Source organism: Ruditapes philippinarum, unplaced genomic scaffold (genome assembly GCF_026571515.1).
Source record: "Ruditapes philippinarum isolate M1 unplaced genomic scaffold, ASM2657151v2 ctg540_1_1_1_1, whole genome shotgun sequence".
In the NCBI taxonomy this organism is placed as follows: Eukaryota; Metazoa; Mollusca; class Bivalvia; order Venerida; family Veneridae; genus Ruditapes; species Ruditapes philippinarum.
Genome location: NW_026857945.1, coordinates 380,813 through 407,783, shown reverse-complemented (window position 1 = coordinate 407,783; position 26,971 = coordinate 380,813). Strand labels below are relative to the sequence as shown.

The 26,971-nt window shown below is 34.7% G+C and overlaps 2 protein-coding genes across 2 annotated transcripts in view; both read right to left on the bottom strand.

Moving 5' to 3' along the window:
• LOC132751565 (alanine racemase-like) overlaps window positions 1-26,971 on the bottom strand; it is an 82,554-nt gene that overhangs the window by 5,779 nt on the left and 49,804 nt on the right. Inside the window, exons 5-8 of the mRNA XM_060741738.1 lie at window positions 22,037-22,158; window positions 20,530-20,639; window positions 19,910-20,039; window positions 19,430-19,527 (exon numbers count right to left, since the gene is read on the bottom strand). Of these exons, the coding sequence (XP_060597721.1) occupies window positions 19,430-19,527; window positions 19,910-20,039; window positions 20,530-20,639; window positions 22,037-22,158 (460 nt within the window). The remainder of the gene's footprint in view (window positions 1-19,429; window positions 19,528-19,909; window positions 20,040-20,529; window positions 20,640-22,036; window positions 22,159-26,971) is intronic.
• Window positions 10,192-12,390, bottom strand: LOC132751568 (uncharacterized). The gene has a single exon (XM_060741740.1). The coding sequence runs from the start codon at window positions 12,317-12,319 to the stop codon at window positions 11,330-11,332; it is 990 nt and encodes a 329-aa protein (XP_060597723.1). The 5' UTR covers window positions 12,320-12,390; the 3' UTR covers window positions 10,192-11,329.

The following is a 26,971-nucleotide window of genomic DNA, read 5'->3' as shown; positions in this document are numbered from 1 at the left end:
GAGATGTTTCGTCCCATTTATATAATTCTGACGACTTTACTATTTTTACGATGTATTCATTCATGCTAGCAAGCGCATGCGTATATGCGAAGTTTAACGCGTAGGTATAAACTACGATTTTATCAATGAACTGTTATTTTTTGTTTTCTTTAAAGGAATGAAGAGTCTATTATTTCATGAAAATGAACGATTTGGATCTTTCAAAGCATTTAAACAACTTTGCAAACAATATTTTAATGATGTGTAGTCGGAATGTAACAATACTGCAGAATTAAGAACTGGTTTCTATAGCGGTTTTTATCGGGAAGTGGATGTTGTTCGGTAAAGACTTAACCTGTAACAACTGCGGAGATATAGCTTATAACTCTGTATACATTGCAAGCAATGTATACAATCAAAGCACTGCAAGCACTGAAGTATACATTGCTTGACGTCAAGACCATGTGATTTTAATCTACTGAACTCAATAGAAGTCATCTTCTGGTTACAATCAATTTCGAACACAAATCTAGGCTTATTTCTTCTCAAGTTATTAATAGGACAAGAAAGAGGTGTTGTTCCTACAGACTAGTGCTGTGTTTTTTTCCAGGCAAGACTATATGGTTTGCGAAACTGAAAGAGCAATACACAGAAATCAGTTTGCAAAGACCGGGTTTATTATCTGCAGTAATACAATGCTGAAATAGTCAAATAGACTCTTCAGTGTTTTTTATCTATTACTTTTTAAAACAAGACCAACATGCGGGTTTGTAGTCTACAAAAATGTGGGTATTGAATCATTCGCAAGACTTTAAAAGTTAGGTGAACATTTTTTGTTTTACATGCAAAAAACGCATTCACTGGAAAAAATGCACTCCATAGTGGCGCAATTATTGATTCAAAATAAAAAGCATTTGTACTTCACAAAATTTAGGCATCAAAGCCCTAAGCTCTAGCCTTGTACATTCTTAAATTTTTTCACTAAAAGTACATTACGAAAATTAATGACTCCCCCCCCAACCCTCCCACAAGGCAAATTTTATCCCAGGGCTAAAATTAAAACAATCTTAGTAGAGGTCAACTACACAATGTTTCATGCCAAATATTTTACCTCTAGTCTTTGTAAATTCAAAGGAGAATACTGTTTAAGTTTTTTTTCTATACATGTATATACATTTAAGGAAATCTTAAGACACCATGGTGCCTGGTAAACCTTGTACCTTCAGACAAGATTTTTTTAAAAAGTTTTTTACTATATACATACCATATAATGAAAACCTAAAAAGACTCCTTGGCAGAGCCATTTTGACCCCAGGGCTATAATTTGAACAATACTGTGTGATTCTGGCACTTCATTTTTTCTAGGATTGCAATAGCTTTCTATTTTGTCAAATAATTTTTTCACTTTCAGTTTATGTTCTGCATTTGCCCATGTAAATTGATAACTTTAGGTCGAGCACAGTGTAATAGGATATTTACTTGTACCTTTTCATCTTTCTCAGCATTTCCACTGGCAGTCAACACTGGTAAAGTAAATTTCCATTGGCGCTTCCATTTGATAAAGTTATGTGATATGTTACCATTTTTCAAACATCTAAATGTCCAGGGGGTCTAAACATATCTGCCATGATTGTCAGTTCGAATAATACCGATTACGAAGGCTAAATTTCGAATAATATTGAGTACAAATCCTTAGTTCGAATAATATTGAGTACGAATCTTCCCCTTTTCCCTGAAAATGGCTTTTGGACAATATATTTCACTAAGTGGCAGAAATACTTCACACTGCAGGTGTGAAACAAATAATTGCATACTCCTCCGATGGCCACCACGTTTGATAGGGTTCTATTATATGCAATTATATGACAATACGTTTCAGAACGTGAACTTTAATCCATTCATACAGACGCTTACATTGTTACATAACACTAAAGTAAGACATATATATCTGTATATGCTCGTTTTCTGAAAACAGTTTGAAAAATAGAAAAAGTATGCAAGTCTATATTTAAAAGTAAAAAAGGTTTACTTGTTTGATTTTAATATTAATTTTTGGATGTTGCGACATATTTTTATACAGAGTCTGTCGTAATTTATTCATTCTTTCACGCGCATGCGTGGATACGAAGTTTGAAGCGTAGGTTTACACAATGCTTTTATAATGAAATAGAAATTTTCATATTTTTTGCTTTCATGTTTAGAAAATGTTTATTTAAACTGAAAAGTGCATAGTTTTGAAGTTTCAAAGCTTATTGACCACTATGCAAACAGTATATTAATAAAAAGTGATCTTAATGTGACAATCCTGCAAAATGAGGATCTACTTTATCGAGGTTTCATCCAAAGGTGGATGTTGTTCAGCAAAACAGGTTAGGTGTACTAAATCTGAAATACAGCTATAACTCTGTATACATTGCAAGCAATGTATACAAAAACTAAGGATAGTACAAACATGAAAACCGTCGTAAATGAATTGGTAGCACATATTTAGACCATTCCATGTCTTATTTCAATATCGTGATCTTTATTTTTTAAAATAATGAACTTTTTTTTTCATTCTAACGCTTCGAAATTTGTGAAGTTAGCAGCCTGCAGACTAAAGAAAACTAAGGATAGTACAAACATGAACACCGTCAGCACATACTTTGACCATTCCACGCCTTATTTTAATATCATGAGCTTATTCAATTTTTAAGAAAGTGAACTTTGAACGATTTTTTAAGATAACTTTTTTATTCTGACACTTCGAAATTTGTGATGTTAGCAACAGGCTTAAGAAAACTAAGAATTGTACAAACATGAAAACGGTCGGAAATGCATCAGTGGTACTTAATTAGTGCCGACCAGTGGTTCAAAAGTTATTGGACATTTATGTAGATAATACATTAAACTGGCATTATCAAATAGACTCTGTTTGCAAAAACCTAAATACAAAAATTACCTTCTTCGAACATATAATTTTTTACCTTACTGACGAAGTAAAAAAGATATATTACAACGCTGTGCTTGATTATTGTTGTACGGTATGGGGAAAAGACACATATTCATACATCAATAAAGTAAACTCAATTCAAAAAAGAGCTGCAAAAATTATACTTAACAGACCGATACGTAAATCTTTTTAATAAACTTAAATGACTGAAATTCAATTTCAGAGTGAAATACCACACATCAATTATGGTGTATAAATTTTTAACAATCTAGTTTCTCTCACAATGAATTACATAATTTACGCTCAATCGCTCATAAAGATCTTGTACTGAAAAGAAAACCTCATACAAATTATTTAAAGGATTCTTTTTCTTATTTCAGTATTGACGTTTGGAATAAATTACCTATTACTATCAAACAATGTTCGACTTTACAATCTTTCAAAAACAACTGTAAAATTTATTTTCTAAGTTCACAGTTAGATACATGATGAAAATTGATCACTTTATATTTTAATTGATGTAAATGTTGATATCATCATTTTTTTCTCTTTTTTTTTAAATCACTACGAGTTTATCGATAATTATCATAATTAATATGAGTGTCAGTCGGATGAATGAACAAAAATTATCTAACCTTTACATTAAATAATATAAAAACATTTTATATCAAAAGATTTTAAATATTTGTATAAATCTACATTTTTTTCTTTGTTATTGTTAAATCAGAAGGCCATACTGAAAATAAGTATACTTCTTACTGTGAACTTTGTGTGTTACCTTCTATAAATAAAGATTTTATTATTATTATTATTATAATTATTGTTGTTGTTGTTGTTGTTGTTGAGCGCAAGAAATATTTTCTTGTTGCTTAGCTCGCGGCTTGAAGCAAGTGCAGACAGCTTTTTACATTTTGATAAAAATACTGCAGCGCAGATTCTATAGTGAACGATGCCTGCAACAGTGAAGACTCGCACCGTGTCGTCCAGCGTCCACATCCGCGTATAAAATTTACCTTTTGTTTTCTTCTCATTGACGCACCAAAAATCTCATTCGTATGAAATGCTAAAACACCATGTGTTCAAATAACATAGGAAGTAGTCTTAGTCATAGCACATTTTCTCGGCGCAGAAAATGTGTTTAAAATGGAGAATAAGCATGTCAAGTGAGTTATTTATGATATGCTATTTTGTATGGATATGTTTATCATGAAGTTGACGATGTTCAAGGAATATTTACTTTAGGTCTATAAATATGTTGAAACGTAAAGAGATATACGAACATATAAATGAACATAAAGATTATCTGAACTTAGAAACAATAGCCATTTGCTCCATGGTTGCCGCATCCGTGGTCATGTAGACGATAACGCCAAATAATGAAGCGGCGTTTATGCCTCTACAATTGATTTGCTGATAATTTCACTACATATGTATATAATTTTCATTTTTCTCAATAAATGTTACGCACATAAGTGCGTTACGCTAGCTACGCCCCTGGTCAGGCTATCGTACAGGAATGTTGAGAATATTAGCTTAATATCTTAAATTTATATATTTTGACATTCATTTTATTGGCGTTCGCGCCGAAGCGCGGCGCCTCTTATCGAATGAAATCAGATTTTGTGAAAGGGCGACAGCAGCTTCTCGAGCCTTTTAGTCGGTCATAATAAAAGCCGATCATTCCGATCGGTATGAGGGTGCTTGATTATTAATTAAATGTCGCGATATGTTACTGGAGAATTTCGCAATGCAAACATTTTCAAATGAAATAACCTTTTCCGTCAATAAATCGCGCTCTTCGGGGTTTTTTATTTATCATTTTGTAGTACACATTGGCTTATCATGGTATGTTATTGTTGTACATGTATCCTAGAATGATCAGTTGATGACCTAAATATTCCGAAAATCTATTTATAGATATATCTATTTATCACTCCTATCGGTAATTCGCGGTCTCTCCCGGTCTATTTTGACCGGGATTTACTAGTACCACATGTTTATTGTCCGGTCTCTCCCGGTTTTGGAATAGATGTGAGATAGCGTTACAATTCGAAAAAAAAACAAAACCAAAAACAACAACAATAGCATGTTTCATTTTATCTATATGAGATAAAAACAATAAATATGTACAATAATTGAGAAAAAGGTACATTTTTATGGTATTAATATGACATAATCAACTTTGAAACATTTTATTTAATTAGTATTCGTGTTTAGTAAAGATGCCGAGGAATTATTCAAAGTTACAAATTAGATTTTATGAATTATTCAATTGATTGATAATTTAAAAAATGATAAAGAAAGATACAAATGTACATGTACATGGTTTAAGAATAAACAATATTATATATTGAAAGATTAACCATAATTTACTGACTTTTTCCAGTTAAGTTTTGACTTATAATCGTCGGTCAATATGACAATTGAATTCTTAAAATTTATTTTACAATTTTAATAAAAAAAAGAGTACTAAACATAAAAACGCAGTATTAAAATAGCACATAAAACACAAAAAAGAAAAGAAAACAATATTCATAAAATTTGTATTTTTTTATTAAAATTAATAGATATTACAATTATTGTATAATAAACAATTATGCTCAACATGATCAACATGGTAATATAACCAGTGTCATATTTTTACTAAGTGTGAACAGATACCTTAACCCATTACTTCATATACACGCCTTTTAACGCCTTTTTCACCCCCCCCCCCTTTTGTTGTCTCAAATGGTGAAAAAATGCATTATTTAGGCCCTTAACACTTGTTTTTGTTTGAGAAATGTTGTTAAAAAAAGTGACCACTTTTTCGGCGCGGCCCCCCAACCAAAAGATTCATCAGGGGGTTGGCAGAAGGGGGATGTGCCCCCTTCTGTTTGGGGGGTTTGAAGGGGGGCGGAGTCCCCCTCATCGCCAAGAAAATTTTGGACTTGTAAGAGGCTATAAATGACCCCAGATTGATCATAAGGTAACGTGTAACCAACGCTGAAAAGCATTTGACTCTATCTCAATCCATTGAGAAGTTGCAGCACTTTGAAATCAATTATAATGGAAAAAAATCAACGCAAAATAGTGATTTTTGGCAATTTTGAGATGTCCCCTCGTTGCCATGGTAACAGAAAATTTAAGCCTGAGCATGTTGTTGCAAGGGCAATGGTCCAGTCAACATTTGTGCCAAGTTTGATTAGTGTTGAAGCAGTTTTTACAGTATTATAGCAATTTGAACTTGTAACGGGAGACTTTTCAATGAAAACAGCCATTTTTCACAAAATGCTCATGAAGTAATGGGTTAATGAAAAAAATACAAAAATATACAAAACAACAATTTTTCTTCAAATTTATATGACAGGCCATGTTTAAACATGGAAAAACGCGATTTAGAGTAATTTCAAGTATTTTCATCATTTTCTGTTAACCCATTACTTCATATACACGCCTTTTAACGCCTTTTTCACCCCCCCCCTTTTGTTGTCTCAAATGGTGAAAAAATGCATTATTTAGGCCCTTAACACTTGTTTTTGTTTGAGAAATGTTGTTAAAAAAAGTGACCACTTTTTCGGCGCGGCCCCCCAACCAAAAGATTCATCAGGGGGTTGGCAGAAGGGGGATGTGCCCCCTTCTGTTTGGGGGGTTTGAAGGGGGGCGGAGTCCCCCTCATCGCCAAGAAAATTTTGGACTTGTAAGAGGCTATAAATGACCCCAGATTGATCATAAGGTAACGTGTAACCAACGCTGAAAAGCATTTGACTCTATCTCAATCCATTGAGAAGTTGCAGCACTTTGAAATCAATTATAATGGAAAAAATCAACGCAAAATAGTGATTTTTGGCAATTTTGAGATGTCCCCTCGTTGCCATGGTAACAGAAAATTTAAGCCTGAGCATGTTGTTGCAAGGGCAATGGTCCAGTCAACATTTGTGCCAAGTTTGATTAGTGTTGAAGCAGTTTTTACAGTATTATAGCAATTTGAACTTGTAACGGGAGACTTTTCAATGAAAACAGCCATTTTTCACAAAATGCTCATGAAGTAATGGGTTAATGAAAAAAATACAAAAATATACAAAACAACAATTTTTCTTCAAATTTATATGACAGGCCATGTTTAAACATGGAAAAACGCGATTTAGAGTAATTTCAAGTATTTTCATCATTTTCTGTTAACCCATTACTTCATATACACGCCTTTTAACGCCTTTTTCACCCCCCCCCCTTTTGTTGTCTCAAATGGTGAAAAAATGCATTATTTAGGCCCTTAACACTTGTTTTTGTTTGAGAAATGTTGTTAAAAAAAGTGACCACTTTTTCGGCGCGGCCCCCCAACCAAAAGATTCATCAGGGGGTTGGCAGAAGGGGGATGTGCCCCCTTCTGTTTGGGGGGTTTGAAGGGGGGCGGAGTCCCCCTCATCGCCAAGAAAATTTTGGACTTGTAAGAGGCTATAAATGACCCCAGATTGATCATAAGGTAACGTGTAGCCAACGCTGAAAAGCATTTGACTCTATCTCAATCCATTGAGAAGTTGCAGCACTTTGAAATCAATTATAATGGAAACTAGAAATGTGTCCATAGGACACGGGTGCCCCCACCGCGCCACTGTTCTGTCAATCTTTTTACTAAGTCAAGGGATATAACTCTACAAATACTGGATAAATCCACAAGCGAAACCCCAGGTGCAAATCTAAAATATGCTGAGCAACCTGCCCATAAGGTTTAATAACTATGTCAAATCCTTTTTGAGAAACTAAGTGTAGGGCAATTACTCTAAAAATACTGAATAAATCCAGACGAAAATACCTGGTGCACAACTGCACATGCTGATCAATATTCCTGTAAAGTTTCATGACTCTAGGTCAAATACTTTTTGAGCTACGAGCGACACATGTTGAAAATTGCCAAATTTTACTAACTCAAGGGCAATAACTCTGAAAATACTAAGAATATCCAGACGAAAATACCCAGGTGCACAACTACACATGCTGATCAACATTCCTGTAAAGTTTCATAACTCTAGGTCAAATACTTTTTGAGTTACGTGCGACACAAGTTGAAAATTGCAAAATTTTACTAAATCAAGGGCAATAACTATGAAAATACTAAAAATATCCAGACGAAAATACCCAGGTGCACAACTACACATGCTGATCAACATTCCTGTAAAGTTTCATGACTCTAGGTCAAATACTTTTTGAGTTACGTGCGACACAAGTTGAAAATTGCAAAATTTTACTAAATCAAGGGCAATAACTATGAAAATACTAAAAATATCCAGACGAAAATACCCAGGTGCACAACTACACATGCTGATCAACATTCCTGTAAAGTTTCATGACTCTAGGTCAAATAATTTTTGAGTTACCTGCGACACAAGTTGAAAATTGCAAAATTTTACTAAGTCAAGGGCAATAACTCTGAAAATACTAAAAATATCCAGACGAAAATACCCAGGTGCACAACTACACATGCTGATCAACATTCCTGTAAAGTTTCATGACTCTAGGTCAAATACTTTTTGAGTTACATGCGACACAAGTTGAAAATTGAAAAATTTAACTAAGTCAAGGGCAATAACTCTGAAAATACTAAAAATATCCAGAAGAAAATACCCAGGTGCACAACTACACATGCTGATCAACATTCCTGTAAAGTTTCATGACTCTAGGTCAAATACTTTTTGAGTTACGTGCGACACAAAAGTGAACGGACGGACGGACGGACGGACGGAAGGACGGACGGACGGACGGACGGATGGACGGACGGACAAGGGTAAATCTAAATGCCCGCCACTAACGTGGGGGCACAAAAATCAACGCAAAATAGTGATTTTTGGCAATTTTGAGATGTCCCCTCGTTGCCATGGTAACAGAAAATTTAAGCCTGAGCATGTTGTTGCAAGGGCAATGGTCCAGTCAACATTTGTGCCAAGTTTGATTAGTGTTGAAGCAGTTTTTACAGTATTATAGCAATTTGAACTTGTAACGGGAGACTTTTCAATGAAAACAGCCATTTTTCACAAAATGCTCATGAAGTAATGGGTTAATGAAAAAAATACAAAAATATACAAAACAACAATTTTTCTTCAAATTTATATGACAGGCCATGTTTAAACATGGAAAAACGCGATTTAGAGTAATTTCAAGTATTTTCATCATTTTCTGTTAACCCATTACTTCATATACACGCCTTTTAACGCCTTTTTCACCCCCCCCTTTTGTTGTCTCAAATGGTGAAAAAATGCATTATTTAGGCCCTTAACACTTGTTTTTGTTTGAGAAATGTTGTTAAAAAAAGTGACCACTTTTTCGGCGCGGCCCCCCAACCAAAAGATTCATCAGGGGGTTGGCAGAAGGGGGATGTGCCCCCTTCTGTTTGGGGGGTTTGAAGGGGGGCGGAGTCCCCCTCATCGCCAAGAAAATTTTGGACTTGTAAGAGGCTATAAATGACCCCAGATTGATCATAAGGTAACGTGTAGCCAACGCTGAAAAGCATTTGACTCTATCTCAATCCATTGAGAAGTTGCAGCACTTTGAAATCAATTATAATGGAAAAAATCAACGCAAAATAGTGATTTTTGGCAATTTTGAGATGTCCCCTCGTTGCCATGGTAACAGAAAATTTAAGCCTGAGCATGTTGTTGCAAGGGCAATGGTCCAGTCAACATTTGTGCCAAGTTTGATTAGTGTTGAAGCAGTTTTTACAGTATTATAGCAATTTGAACTTGTAACGGGAGACTTTTCAATGAAAACAGCCATTTTTCACAAAATGCTCATGAAGTAATGGGTTAAGAGGGGGTCTTCGCTAATAGCGATAACATAATAAGGGACAATTACACAAGTGTGGTACGTGTTGATCATGCGTTACACATATGGATTATAAATGATTGTATACATGTTTATCCGTTGCTATTAATAACCACGATCATAAAGAAATAACAAGTAATATTCTAATCTCTAGCATGCCAATCAAAGTTCATAATGAACAATGTCTTTCGTCCGCTGATTCATAAGTGATATACAATTCTGGTAGATTATAAGAATATCTTGTCATCATATGTCTACTAGTTCATCTTGACTTGCTGCATTTCTTGCTTGGACGCCCTTTGATGCTATGCATCAATGCTTTTAATTTCTTGTTTTACTTTGTAAGAACATGTTATTGTACATATTGATAGTCATTTTACTACGTTCTTTGACGTAATTTTAAGATTCAACAATATAATACAAGAAAATGTTATCTAAAAAAAAAAAGACAAAAAAAACAAAAACAACAGCAACAAACAAAAAAAACCCGCATAATTATTAAGATATTACATGTCATTGAATAACGAGTAATGATGCGGTCGATTATTAGTCCCTGCGGTCTGTAGACCGCAGGGTATTGGTACGCGTTTAACTTTTGAGGCATGGAGGAGCATGTGACCTGTTTTCGGTACATGGGGAAGCATGTGATCTGTAAACCGTAATTGATTGGTTAATTGACCTTTTCGAAAACCTAGCTAAATACCGTTTGCCGGTACGTTACGGATTTACCTCTAGGGAATTAGTCCGAATTACACCTACGTGATATTTCTAATTTTCTATAGTTATTTTACCGTTTAAGGTGGAAAAACTTGAATGATATGTATAAAATTAACAATGTTTCTTTAATATCTATCTCAAATATTACAAACAATAAATTGTTTATACTGAAAATCTACAATATTAAAATATTCGTAGTGGCATCTGCCATACTAAATGCGTAAGCTTGTGTGTTTACTTAATTTTTTTGCTCGGAATTATTCAGAAAATGATATTTAATCATTTTCTTAAAAGAAATAATTGTTTTATGTTCGACCTTCTCCGGTCTCAGGTCTTCAACGGTCATTATTGGCAACTTTATTCCTTGTACAAACGTTTATTTACCCCCCCCCCCCCCACCAACAATGTTGAAAATAGTTAAATGAAATATCTTTATATCATTATGTTCCCCGCAGGAAACCATTTTATCCTGGATTGACGGGTTTTCGATACGACAAGATATTTTTGGCAATTTTCTTTAGTAAAAAACGAACAGAAATACAAAAAAATATAGCCTTACCTTTAATTTAACTTATTTTCTTGTTAATCACATGTTTTCAATTATTTAATCAATGTTATTCCTTTTGAAAATATTCCACAAAAGTCATATATAAATCTGTCCTTCCAGAAAAAAAATTGACGTATACATGTATTCGAGACTCCAAAATTGAAGAGTACCACATGTACAGTCACTACCCAAAAGTCTTGTAACAATATAAAAATAACTGGAAACATTAAATTTAAAACAAACTGTTTGAACTTGTAGTGTTATTTCTTATATGGATTATTCCTCAGTATTTTCAGTGTTATGGCATGGACAGATGAAGACATCATGTGTCCTAACTACAGTCTCTTTGCAACAGTACTTTAGATGTGTCCAGTGATTGCAAGACTGGAAGTCACATTGAGCCCATGAAGTGAACACCAGAGAAACACAGTTTTGTAGTTCTTTTGGTTGAAAAGTTTACAAACACAACATTTCTCATCATCTGAAACATCTGAAGAATCTTCAGAGTCAGAGCTATCAACCACTTTTTGACGTTTATGTACCTTATTTGTTTTACCTTTGCCACTTGCAGACCTTTTAGTTTTTGATTTTGAATATTTTGAACTCATTTCATTTTGATGATCAGTAATTTGTTTTTCAATTTCAGAAGTTGTAACTGATTTCCCAGAAACAATTTTACTCAAAGTAGCGTGTTTTGTCTTTTGTTCAAACCTTTGTTTATTTACTATTACTGTCTCTGCAGCTTTAAAGAATGAATGTGGTTCTTTTGAAATTTGGTTCTGATTTTCAGTAGAACACGCTGGCTGAGGTAAATCAGATGAGGAGCATGATTCAGACTGTGGTGTTGAATAGGCCTTAGATGGTGCCAGTTGACTGTCTGTAATAACAGCAGGGTTAAAAGGAAATATACCACTGCGTTTAAATGATGACCTTAGATTTACAACAGACAGAGCTGAAGTATATGCTGGACACACCAAGGAACAAATATTGTACCTTGTAATTTTAGATGCTGGATTGTTCCTCAAAATTTTTTGACATTCAGAATTGTATATTCTTTGGAGAGGGCCAAAACATCCAACATCTAAAGGTTGTAGAATATGACTTGTATGAGCTGGCAATACCATTAGGATAACATGATGATCTTTTGCCCAGTTGATAACTTGAAGATTTATATGTGACTTATGACCATCATAAATGATTAGAACAGGTGTTTCACTATTGGGTCTCTGTACATATTTAAGAAAGTGAGTTTCCAGATACTCAAGAAAAATGGCAGTATTCGACCAGCCACTGTCTGTAACGGTGCCTTGTGCTCCTGGTGATGACCCCTCCATTAACTCACTCCTCATTCTCTGTCCCTTGAAAATAAAGTAGGGAGGAATTTGAGAACCAATAGCATTACCACAGGCTAAAAATAGTAGTGGTGGATGAGCGGGCAGAGGTTATTGCTGGAGTTGTTTTACTCGTACAAACAATGTAAGGTGGACTGTGTTCAGTCTGGACACCCTTCTCATCAACATTATAAATTAGTTCAGGGCTGTCCATCAAATTATTGTCCTTCAATACAGACTGGAGGTTATCAAAGAAAGAAGAAATTGCTTCCTTAGAAGAAGCCTGTGCTCTGTAATTGGAAAGTGCTCTTGGTTTCAAAACTTTCATCACAGGCCATCTATCCATAAAACCACGGAACCATCTATCACTGAGTGGATGATTCTTATCCCGTAAGCCAAGAAATAAGGCAAAGTTACTGGCTTGAGAGGTGATTTCAGTACGGGAATACCCATACCCCAATTCTGCCATGGCTTTAAGATGCTGAACAAACAAAGCCTCTTGCTCTTGGGAGAATAAAGCCTGTGGTCCAGAGGATACAGTATCTGGATCTATTCTACCCAGGACACGGTCACTTAGAGTAGTCTGGGGTACACCATACTGGCGAGCAGCAGTTTTAATAGGCATACAGGCATCTTTCACAGCTTGGTAAGCAGAAGTCATGGCTGTAGGACTATACAGCCTATACTTCATGGCTGTTTTCAGATAATTGCCTATAAGAAAAAAAACCAAATTATAAATAGTTGTTATAATGTTAATTTAAAGATAAAATACTTTTCAATAATCTCAAAATGTTATAACAGGTAAGTATTTTTCAAACACCCTGTACTTATTTATAGACCATGGAAATCACATGACGATCATGTGACCTCAGATAGCAGACGATGCAGGACCCCCCATGAAGCTTTTTTCTTTATTTGCAAAATTATTATTCACAGAGCTTTTTATTTTGAAACATGTAACAAAAGTATTAGTAAAAAGTTTAGTTTTATTCATTTCATTTTTAAAAGTAAATAAACTTACGTTTTTCTTGCGCATTTTGCAAAATTGTATAGTGTTCGATTAAAGTTAGGAACTAGGTAGTTTTATGAAATCCCGTGTGACGTCATTCCACTTCCGGCGGTGTCGCGGTAAACAAAAAAATAAAGTATCGAATTCAGGTCAGTATCGATTACACGTCAATCCACGATACTTGTTATTATCATTGTTTGAAGTTTGAATGTTTTTAGAATGTGTATTTTTTTTTTCTATTTCATGATATTTAAACCTCATATCAATTTTTTTTGTTGTTGTTTTTTTTTTTTCTCATAATATTGTCATCTAAATACTTTTAAATCAATATAGATATATATAGAAGCAAACTGTAAATATTGCTCTGATGATGCGCAAAAAACATATATTTTCTTGTTTCTTCGCCTAACACATTAATTACGTAAACAAGTTTTGTATCTTTCTAATGAACATTTTGTTATTTAAACTTGCCTGGGAAGGGCCTTCATTAATGTTGGTAAAACTTGTGGCCCAACCCATTTGCTTCAAACTGTTAACATACATGTTTCCTTACTCGTATTTATTGTATTCTGTTTTGTATTAATGTAATCTCTATGTTACATGTACATGTTTCAAGCAATAAAATATGATTAAATCACATTATCATTGTTAGTTAATGGTTAATTGTCCAGACTGACATTTTAACCATGAGAAATCTGTCGTTTACAAATGAGCGTCTTCTGACCATGATCTGTTGTTTGGCGGGGTAGAGCGGCATATAACCTCGGAAACAATACTTCTACCACGTGGTTTCAGATGTAAACAGAAACAGATAATGTAAAACGAATGTATATATTTGACATCTAATGTCTGTTCCGGTACTCTTATGCTTGAAAATATGTCTGATTTAAATATGCCCACTGATGTTCAATTTTAAACAAATCCGATTAAATGTCAACAGGTTGTTTTTTTGTACTTTCGGTTTCCACAACCATAATAATAATTATTCAAGAAACATGGCAATGCCACGAAACCAGGTTTTCAATTATCACCATTGTAGATAAATATGTTGCATTTGAAATACAAATACAAGCAACAAACAATATAACTATGTGCAATGTAAAACATGAATAATGTAGGAGGAATTGCCGCAGAAGAAGTGTTCACTATATATTCTATATAAGGAAAAAACAAAGGGCCATAATTAGATAAAAAATTATCCAATCACAAAACCCTGACAATATACGCCAGGGCACTGGATGACAAAGCTTCTGTGAAAGTTTGGTCAAAATCCGTTGAGAAATGTAGGAGTTCAGCACAGAAGAATTTTTATACTATATATTCTGTATAAGGAAAAAAAACAAAGGGCCATAATTAGGTCAAATATTATCCAATTACAAAACCCCGATAACGTGCTCCAGGGAACTTGATAACAAAGCTTCTGTGAAAGTTTGGTCAAAATCCGTTGAGAAATGTAGGAGAAGTTGCGCATGGTAAAAATTGTTCACTATATAATCTGTATAAGGAAAAAAACAAAGGGCCATAATTAGGTCAAATATTATACAATCAGAAAACCCTGACAATATGCGCCAAGGCACTTGATGACAAAGCCTCTGTGAAAGTTTGGTCAAATTCCGTTGAGAAATGTAGGAGGAGTTGCGCACAGAAGAAATTGGAAGAAGAAGACCCATAATTAGGTCAAATACAAAGACCCATAATTAGGTCAAATATTATACATTCACAAAACCACGACGATATGCGCCAGGGCACTGGATGACAAAGCTTCTGTGAAAGTTTGGTCAAAATCTGTTGAGAAATGTAGAAGTTGCGCATGGTAAAAATTGTTCACTATATAATCTGTATAATGAAAAAAAACATGAATAATGTAGGAGGAATTGCCACAGAAGAAGTGTTCACTATATATTCTATATAAGGAAAAAATAGCAAAGGGCCATAATTAGATAAAAAATTATCCAATCACAAAACCCTGACAATATGCGCCAGGGCACTGAATGACAAAGCTTCTGTGAAAGTTTGAACAAAATCCGTTGAGAAATGTAGGAGTTCAGCACAGAAGAATTTTTTCACTATATATTCTGCATAAGGAAAAAAAACAAAGGGCCATAATTAGGTCAAATATTATCCAATTACAAAACCCCGATAACGTGCTCCAGGGAACTTGATAACAAAGCTTCTGTGAAAGTTTGGTCAAAATCCGTTGAGATATGTAGGAGAAGTTGCGCATGGTAAAAGTTGTTTACTATATAATCTGTATAAGGAAAAAAAGCAAAGGGTCATAATTAGGTCAAATATTATACAATCAGAAAACCCTGACAATATGCGCCACGGCACTTGATGACAAAGCCTCTGTGAAAGTTTGGTCAAATTCCGTTGAGAAATGTAGGAGGAGTTGCGCACAGAAGAAATTGTTCACTATATATTCTATATAAGGAAAAAAAACAAAGGGTCATAATTAGGTCAAATATTATCCAATCACAAAACCCCGACGATATTATCCAATCACAAAACCCTGACAGTATGCGCCAGGGCACTTGATGACAAAGCCTCTGTAAAAGTTTGGTTAAAATCCATTGAGAAATGTAGGAGAAGTTGCACACAGAAGAAATTGTTCACTATATATTCTATATAAGGAAAAAAAACAAAGGGCCATAATTAGGTCAAATATTATCCAATCACAAAACCCCGACGATATGCGCCAGGGCACTTGATGACAAAGCTTCTGTGAAAGTTTGGTCAAATCCGTTGAGAAATGTAGGAGGAGTTGCGCACAGAAGAAATTGTTTACGTCCGCCCATCCGCCCGCCCGCCGACATACCTCAATCTAATCTTCGGAAAACCTGGTTAATAAATAATGTATTGTTTGCTTTTGTACCTATGAATTCACTTATTTTAGGTGGACTTTTACTACATATATTGGAAATAAACTTGTCAACAACTCCCAGCATTAAAATACTATTTGTTTACATGTTTAGTTTCTTAGCGTAGGTTAGACAGAAATACCGCATCCGTTCTGTGTATTCGAGGTCCGTATCCGAAGACTCACTGAAAGGGCCGAGTAGTTGCGATTGGTAGAGCGGTGCATTTAACGGTAAAATTTACGATGCAAAGTTTTCTCCTTGTGATGAGACAGACTTTTTTCTAACTCTTTACCTTTTTTATAATGATCATAATTCAGGAATCGTGAATTGTGTTATTTGATATATTTGTCATCTGAAAAAATATGTAACTTTATCTCTGAAAAAAAAAAACAACAAAAAAACAAAAAAAACAAAAACATGTGATTCATTTCTTATTTACATTAGATTTCTATTATAATGACGAAGACTGAATTTATGTTGATGATTTAGATTATTATATTTTAAGGATGGTGATGATATAGTGAGATGATATTATTGTTGTTATGCAAAACTGTAATGTCTGCTATATGATAGTTACTGGGCAGCACGGGTAGAGAGATTTAACATGCAGTTGTTCGGTTTCTAAATATTTTAAGAGAGGTGATGCTAGGTGAATTAAGGCTTATCAGCCAGCTGACCAATAACATGGAGCTAAATATAGATATATCTGTGCCAGTAGGGAATTCAATATATTACAAAAGTCTTACACTGATGATTTCAAAAACACAGTGAAATTACCCAATATAATTTTCACTGCATCCAGACGATATTTGAATGCGGATGAAAAGGGTATTAGGCAAGAAATGAAAAATCATTTCTATATATGCTAACCTTGAACGGCGAATCCAAGCATTATTGGAAATGTTAATACTTGTACATATATTTAAGTTTTACAGGAAGTCCAACCGAAAACAGACGGCCTTCGGGGTAATACCTATCTCGTAATTTCATGATTATAGTTGGTACATCTGTTTGCATATTTCTTTTAAAATATGCAAAAAATAAAATAAAATGTTTAAAGGTACGTTTCGATGTAAGCTATATAAAAGAATGCTTAATTTTCTTAACTTGTAGAACGTACATTTTGTATATGTAAGCGTGCCCAACGCCGTGACATCATATTAAATTAACAGTGCGTATACGATTACGTCACATCATTTTGCAAGTTATGGTTGATCCCATAAGAGGGAGTTTACTGAATATGAATTGGTGCCTTTGATAGAAATCCTTGGATGTGACACCCTTTGTTAATAAGGAATTACGAATGTCACCTAATTTCCTGTATATTACAGTACACTTTTTTGTAATATGATCTATGAATATAATCTGTTTATATAATTTGTTTGTCTTTTTTATTCCAGTAATTAACAATTTTTTTTGCATCTTTTAAATGTCAGCATAACATCATTTTCATCTGAAATATTTCTACTTTATTAAAGTTTCACACAATTTATTACATTTTCCGTGTATGTATAACTCCTTAAGTTAAGTTAGTCGACAATACGATAACGCGATGACGACAGTGCGACAATGCGATGGCAACAGTGCGATAATGCGATGACGACAGTACAACAATGCGATAGTGCGATGACGACAATACGGTAGTGCGACGACGACAATGCGACAATGCGATGGCGACAGTGCGATAACAATATTGCCCTGTCGTCATCGTACTATCGCGTTATCGCATTGTCGCCATCGCACTGTCGTATTGTCGTCATCACACTATCGCATTGTCGCCCTCTGTATTTTAACGTATAACCACGATGGCCCTAACGGTATTCCGTACACTTTAAAGCCTCTATTCTATGAAGCTTATAATTGAATAATAACAAGTTGCAATCCTTAGATATAACAAAAAGAAATAAAACTCGTTTGCTATTGTTACATGTATCCGACTAAATATATTCCACCTACTTCATTCCTTATTTTTAGTTAACCATTCGTATGTATCTACATGATATTATGTAAAAAATATCACTAAAATTCATTACAGGTCTAGTTAATATTTGTGCCAAGTTTCATCAGTATTGAAGCATTTTTCATAGCAGTTTGAACTTGTTACAGGAGGCTTTTCAATGAAAACGGCCATTTTTCGCAATATGCTCATGGGGTAAAAGGTTAATTAACCCATTACCAGATATATACGCCTTTCTACACCTCTTTCACCCCCCTTTTTGCTTTCTCAAATGGTGAAAAAATGCCTTATTTAGGCCCCCAAACACTTGTTTTTGTTCGAGAAAAGTTGTTTAAAAAATTGAGCACTTTTTCGGCGCCGTCCCCCATCCAATCAGGGGGGTTGCCAGTAGGGGGATGTGCCCCCTTCTGTTTGGGGGGTTTAAAGGGGGCGGAGTCCCCCTCATCGCCAAGAAAATTTTGGACTTGTGAGAGGCTAAAAATGACCACAGGTCGATCATAAGGTAACGTGTAACCAATGCTGAAAAGCCTTTGACTCTATCTCAATGCAATGAGAAGTGGCAGCACTTTGAAATCAATTTTGATGAAAAAATCAACGCAAAATAATGATTTTTGGCAATTTTGAGATGTCCCCTAGTTGCCATGGTAACAGGAAATTTAAGACTGAGCATGTTGTTGCAAAGGCAATGGTCCAGTCAACAATTGTGCCAAGTTTGATTAGTATTGAAGCAGTTTTTATAGTTTTATAGCAACTTTAACTTGTACCGGGAGACTTTCAATGAAAACAGCCATTTTTCACAAAATGCTCATGGGGTAATGGGTTAAATACTTAATAAAAGAATAATGAAAGAAACAAATGACCATACAAAAAAGAAGAAAGAGGTACAATAATTAGTAAAGTATAGAATAATTAGTTCCCCTTGTTCACCGCTGCTGCGTTTGACCCGCCACTCCTATGAAAGTTATGGCCAGTGTGATATTAACTTTTGTTCAATATGAAACGACCAAATAAGTCGTGGCCTCAAGATAGTAAGTTGTGGCCACGAGATATTAAGTTGTGGTCATGAGATAATATGTCTTGGCCACGAGATAATATGTCGTGGCCACGAGATAATATCTTGAGGCCACATTATGATAAGTATTGGCCAAGAATAAAAACAAATATGCAAATGTCGCCTCTATGCCTACCCATAGTACTTTAACTATTATTGGACTTATCCATATTATTATTCAGTAGGATTATATATGAAGTCTAAGGGAGACAAGTTGAAATATTATTTCAGGAACTCGGACCATATAACCTACCATCTTCTGTACTCACGTAACCATTTTTGAACATGTTTCTAAGGTAACCATCGGCGTATCCAATGGGTATTACAGCGACTCTCTCATTTGAGGTACATCTGGAAATATTTGACAATCAAAATTCAGGAGAAAGTCAAAATAAATACTTGATCAAAATGTTGATTTAGAGCTGAATGACATTCAACTAATGTTAACAGATATCCGTTCCAAAACATACGGTGAGAACAATACAACCAGCATTATCAGAAACATAATTTTATGGCAGAGCAGACGTTTTCGTGATTTTATGAAGAATTTGTTTAAAAGGAACGTCGACCCTGTTTCCTCATCTGAGCTCCAGTAAGTGAACTTAAGTTGTTAAAATATGCTTCAAGATTCCATATAATTCGAGCTAAAATAATTGTGAGTAAACTTTTTGAATATACCAGTAATTGTACTTTTGTACTTTCAGTTACATTTGGTTTAAGAAAACATGCCTACCTATATGTTTGATCATATCCGACAACTCGTCCAGGTTCAAGATCATTTACAGCACTGGCCTTAGCATGCCAACTCAGCGCTGGTTTCAGTCCAGCTGTCTTGGTTGCGTTGATGCCAAAGTCACTTGTATCTGATGAGGAAAGGAATATGTGATAAAAATTCTAGGTCAGTAAAGAATGATCATACTCGATTGATAAATGTTACATTGTATTAAGGTAAACTGACAACCTGCACGATTCAAAAGTGACTAGACTTTACAACAAGTATATAACCCCTTCCGTGCAGTCTAATTAGCTCTATACCGTGGTAGCTTAGTTTTTGTATTTAATTAAACTTGAAATGTATTCCCCCAAATTTATAGCGGGACATATCCATTACATAAATACAGCAAGTTAATTTACGGGTTTAACAAATTTTAAGCGAAATGTAATTGCAAGTGTAATTTAAAACACATTGCTTTTTGGGGTTTATTTTAAAATCAAATTAACAATACTACCTGACGAACTTGGAAGAAACAAGAAGAATTCTACTAGTTAAGAATTAACTGCATTAAGACAATCGTTTCTTATTTGGAAGACCCTGGTTATACACTGTATTAAAAGGATCGTTTATGTGTTTACCAGGTGCTTGTCCATACATTGAAATTCCTGGTCTGACATAGTCAAGATCCACACCAATCTTGTTCAAAATGGCCCCTGAGTTAGCAACATGTACTTTTATCCCCCTCTCTCTGTACAATACAAGAAAATATTTAATAAACCATGTTACCTTTGAAAACCAACTCCGTTTGTATTTTAAGTTGAATAGGCCAGGGTCTATTTGAAAGACCCTGCATAGGCGTAAAAGATAAATAAATAAACAAAAATGGGTCTAAGACAGAAAAGGCCGGGTTGCATTTGTATACCAAATGTCATAATGCTGTGGTGTTACGAAAAAAAACAATTATCAGTGACCATAAATGTCGATTTAACTAAGTCAGTTAACAGGAACATTTAACTAAGTCAGTTAACAGGAAGTGAATGAGCGACAGACCTGAAACCGAATCCCACGGTATGGGGTCACGTGTAAATGCTGTAATGTCAAATATCAAGAGGCTGTGATAAGAAGTTGCTGAGAAAACTGTTACGAAAATTTCCTACCCATGACCTTTTACTAAGTCAGTAAACAGGAAGTGGTGAGCGACAGACCTGTTATCGAATCCCATGGTATGGGACCACGTGTCTATGCTGCATGTCAAATATCAAGAAGCTGTGATAGTACTTACTGAGAAAACTGTTACGAAAATTTCCTACCAATGACCATTAATGTCGAAAATTTAACTAACTCGGTAAACAGGAAGTGGACGAGTAACAGACACGAAATCGAATCCCACAGTAGGGGACAACATGTCAATGCTGTGATAAGCAGATGGTGAAAACACTATTACGAAACGTTTTTCCCGGCCCGACCGCCCGCCCATCCGCCACTCACCATTGCATTTGAGCTCCATATCTGTGCAACCCGGCCAAAAATTGTCATACGGACCTAGTTAATTTATATTACGTGCCACAAAACGTTGGACTCGTTCAGGAATGGCCACTTCGTGAGCCGCGAGGTATTTTATATGAATGGTTACCGATTTCTATCCGTCTGGCGCCTGACATAGTGGTAGGAGTAGGGAGGTACATGGTATGCAAGCAAAATGTGTCTCATAAGTCAACAAGAGCCACCGCCGGGCGGGGGCAACGCTCGACTAGCCCTTTCAGTAGGGGTGACACTATAATGGCACTATATTTTTCCCCCATTTTATCTCATTAATTCCTTTTTAATTTTCTTTGTTTTTTTAGGTTAAGCGATTTCTTTTTTACCAGTTAAAATACATGAAACTAATATTACTTATCATATAAATATCTCAGAATTACTAAAAACCAGTTACTTACTAGGTTACCATTAAGCCAACAAGATAAACCTTTAGGGGAGGACCCTGGATAATGTTGGTATAACTTTTGGTCCAACCATTTTGTATGCATTTTGTATTTTGTTTGCTTAATATAATGATTTTAGATTGTGTAAATTTATCATGTACAAAATATACAATAAAATATTATTAAACTAAACACTGTAATAAACAAGACCTATTTAAATTACCTGTATGGAGCAGTGACTTCCATGAATGTGTTCATTTGTGTTTGGGTGAATATTTGGTCGTCCCAGGACTGGGCAAAGTGTGTCATAATGCTGTGTATCGGAATATTGTTGTTCTCACAATACTTAAAATAAACAATAAATAAAATAATATATTATTGAAAAAATAATAGTAATATTCTTTAGATAAATTTTCAAATAAAACGAGAAATGTGTCCATAGGACACGGGTGCCCCCACCGCGCCACTGTTCTGTCAATCTTATGACTCTAGGTCAAATATTTTTTGAAAACTAAAAATCTTTTACTAAGTAAAGGGCAAGAACTGTACATTCCTGTAATTTAGTGATGTTGATCATGATTCCTGTAAAGTTGGTCGATTCTAACTCAAGCACTCAAGCACTCAAGGAACAAATAACAACATAATGAAACAGTTTTTACTAAGTCAATGGAAATAACTCTACAAATATAAATCCACAAGCGAAACCCCAGGTGCAAAACTAAATATGCTGAGCAACCTTCCCTTAAGGTTTATTGACTCTATGTCAAATCCTTTTTGAGTTACATGCGACACAAGTTGAAAATTGCAAACATTTTCTAAGTCAAGGGCAATAACTCTAAAAATACTAAGTAAATCCAGACGAAAATACCCAGGTGCACAACTACACATGCTGATCAATATTCTTGTAAAGTTTCATGACTCTATGTCAAATCCTTTTTGAGTTACATGCGACACAAGTTGAAAATTGCAAAATTTTACTAAGTCAAGGGCAATAACTCTAAAAATACTAAAAATATTCAGACAAAAATACTCAGGTGCACAACTACATATGCTGATCAACATTCCTGTAAAGTTTCATGACTCTAGGTCAAATACTTTTTGAGTTACATGCGACACAAGTTGAAAATTGCAAAATTTTACTAAGTCAAGGGCAATAACTCTAAAAATATCCAGACGAAAATACCCAGGTGCACAACTACACATACTGATCAACATTCCTGTAAAGTTTCATGACTCTAGGTCAAATACTTTTTTAGTTACATCCGACACAAGTTGAAAATTGCAAAATTTTACAAAGTCAAGGACAATAACTCTAAAAATACTAAAAATATCCAGACGAAAATACCCAGGTGCACAACTACACATGCTGATCAACATTTCTGTAAAGTTTCATGACTCTAGGTCAAATCCTTTTTGAGTTACATGCGACACAAGTTGAAAATTGCAAAATTTTACTAAGTCAAGGACAGTAACTCTAAAAATACTAAAAATATCCAAACAAAACTACCCAGGTGTACAACTTCACATGCTGATCAGCATTCCTGTAAGGTTTCATGACTCTAGGTCAAATACTTTTTGAGTTACGTGCGACACAAAAGAGAACGGACGGACGGACGGATGTTCTTACCAGAGCTACATTATGGGGTTTTCTTTTGTTATTTCTTTTGTTCTTTTTAACCCCACAATGCAGAAAATAACCCCACAAGAGAAACGGAATGAATTACATCAAAGACATCTATTGTTATGAGAACAATAGACCAAACCCCATAATGTAGCTCTGGTTTGTACGGACGGACGGAAGGACGGACGGACAAGGGTAAATCTAAATGCCCGCCACTAAAGTGGAGTCACAAAAATACAACATAATGTCTCAACTTGAAACAGTTGATTTTGCAATTGACGAAGGGCTGATTTGCCGGTCATTAACAAGCTCAGGCCCTTCGTACAAATATTTGGTAGATCGTTGGGTTCAAATTGGTGAAGAAAACTGAAAACAATATAATATTATCATAGATAATTTATTATTTATAATATAAATCAACGTCTACACAAAGTGAGAACAGTGACGGAATGCCATGATGCATTACCGTACCAAAAAACACGGGGGTGGAACCCCATATGTATCTCAAAAATGAACATCGGTAAGATTAAATGTGAATTTCCGCTGCACCAGATGTGAAGCATAACACAAGATGTGACTGTAAATATAAGTCAATCGCAGGGTAAGTTTTCATCTTTTTAAACATTTATATAAAATTCAATCCTTTTTTTAAGAAAATCTAAATGTGATTCTACCCTCCTGACTCTTCTCTATATTACCCATTTTTGTTTTGGGTTTCTATGCAGTCTTCATCGAGATATTCTTTCCGTCGTGGGTTATGGTGTGTCAAAACATGCAATGTTAATGAAGAAAACTAGAAATGTGTCATCATGCCACGGATGCCCCGCATGCAACCAAAATTTCAGATGTTATAATATTTAGTTCAAAATTTGTTTGCACAAATTATTTTTTTTTCATTTTAAGTTCAAAGCCCTTAAAACTATTCAATGTTAACACAAAGCATTTTTATACAAAGTTCAAGGCACTGAAACAATTCAGTGTTAACCTTTGGTAAATTGCATATGATGCATATTTGTAGCCAAAATAATGGGTACATACATTTCCACGAAAGTACGAGTGCTGAAACTGAAAATATAATATTTTTCCAACATTCAAGAAAGATAACTTTGTCCAAAATCATTGAACCACGACCAAATTCAAACTTGAACTGCTTATTCCTAAGATGTATCTATATGTAAAATTTGAGTTAAATGTGTACAACCATTGGGGAGAAAATGAACGGAAACTTAAAATTTCTGATTTTTTTTTCAAAGCTCAAGAGGGATAACTCTGTCAGCTATCATCAAACCATGACCAAATTCGAACCTGACCAATGCATTCTTATGACATATCCATATCTTTAATTTGTTGTTGAATATGTACAACTGTTTGGGAGATAATGAATGTGAACTGAAAATTTCCTTTTTTTCAAAGTAACAGGGGCATAACCCTGCCAAATATCATCGAACCATGACCAAATTCGAACTTGACCTGTGCATTCCTTTGACATATCCATATGTAAAATTTGAGTTGAATATGTAACACTGTTGGGGAGATAATGAACAGAAACTGAAAATTTCATATTATTTTCAAAGTGAAAGGGGCATAACTCTGCCAAAAATCATTGAAACGTGACCCAATTCAAACTTTACCTGTGCATTCTTTTAACGTATCCATATGTTATATTTGAGTTGAATGTGTAATACCGTTGGGGAGATAATGAACGGAAACTGAAAATTTCATATTGTTTTCAAAGTAAAAGGGGCATAACTCTGCCAAAAATCATGGAACCATGACCTAATTCGAACTTGACCTGCGCATTCCTTTGACATATATATACATATGTCAAGTTTGAATTGAATGTGTAATATCGTTGGGGAGATAATGAACGGAAACTGAAAATTTCATATTATTTTCAAAGTAAAAGGGGAATAACTCTGCCAAAAATCATAGAACCATGACCAAATTCGAACTTGACCTGCGCATTCCTTTGACATATCCATTTGTCAAGTTTGAGTTGAATGTGTAATACCGTTGGGGAGATAATGAACGGAAACTGAAAATTTCATATTATTTTCAAAGTAAAAGGGGCATAACTCTGCCAAAAATCATAGAACCATGACCAAATTCGAACTTGACCTGCGCATTCCTTTGACATATCCATATGTCAAGTTTGAGTTGAATGTGTAATACCGTTGGGGAGATAATGAACGGAAACTGAAAATTTCATATTATTTTCAAAGTAAAAGGGGCATAACTCTGCCAAAAATTATAGAACCATGACCAAATTCGAACTTGACCTGTATTTTCTCGTGACATATCCATTTGTCAAGTTTGACTTGAATGTGTAATACCGTTGGGGAGATAATGAACGGAAACTGAAAATTTCATATTATTTTCAAAGTAAAAGGGGCATAACTCTGCCAAAAATCATCGAACTATGACCAAATTCAAACTTGGCCTTTATTTTCTCATGACATATCCATTTGTCAAGTTTGAGTTGAATGTGTAATACCGTTGGGGAGATAATGATAGGAAACTGAAAATTTCATATTATTTTCAAAGTAAAAGGGGCATAACTCTGCCAAAAATCATCGAACTATGACCAAATTCAAACTTGGCCTTTATTTTCTCATGACATATCCATTTGTCAAGTTTGACTTGAATGTGTAATACCGTTGGGGAGATAATGAACGGAAACTGAAAATTTCATATTATTTTCAAAGTAAAAGGGGCATAACTCTGCCAAAAATTATAGAACCATGACCAAATTCGAACTTGACCTGTATTTTCTCGTGACATATCCATTTGTCAAGTTTGACTTGAATGTGTAATACCGTTGGGGAGATAATGAACGGAAACTGAAAATTTCATATTATTTTCAAAGTAAAAGGGGCATAACTCTGCCAAAAATCATCGAACTATGACCAAATTCAAACTTGGCCTTTATTTTCTCATGACATATCCATTTGTCAAGTTTGAGTTGAATGTGTAATACCGTTGGGGAGATAATGAACGGAAACTGAAAATTTCATATTATTTTCAAAGTAAAAGGGGCATAACTCTGCAAAAATCATGGAACCATGACCAAATTCGAACTTGACCTGTATTTTCTCACAACATATCCATTTGTCAAGTTTGAGTTGAATGTGTAATACCGTTGGGGAGATAATGAACGGAAACTAAAAATTTCATATTATTTTTAAAGTAAAAGGGGCATAACTCAAAAATCATCGAACCATGACCAAATTCAAACTTGACCTGTTTTTTCTCATGACATATCCATATGCCAAATTTGAGTCGAATGTGTGCAACAGTTACTAAGATAATGAACGGAAACTGATGATGACGGAATGACAGAATGACGGAATGACTGAATGACTGAACAGGGTAACACTATATGCCCCAGCCATTATATTGCGGGGCATAATAACACTAAACGGACTCAAAAACAGAGCTTTTACGAAATCTCACTACAGACCGATGCTTAACATTCAGACAAATCCTGATTTAAACATTTATTGAGATTTGGATACAATCGAAGGGAATCGCTGCTCA

Bases quoted from the DNA above. Each gene is read 5' to 3' on its own strand.
- LOC132751568 (XM_060741740.1), bottom strand. From the start codon at position 12,319: ATGAGGAGTGAGTTAATGGAGGGGTCATCACCAGGAGCACAAGGCACC.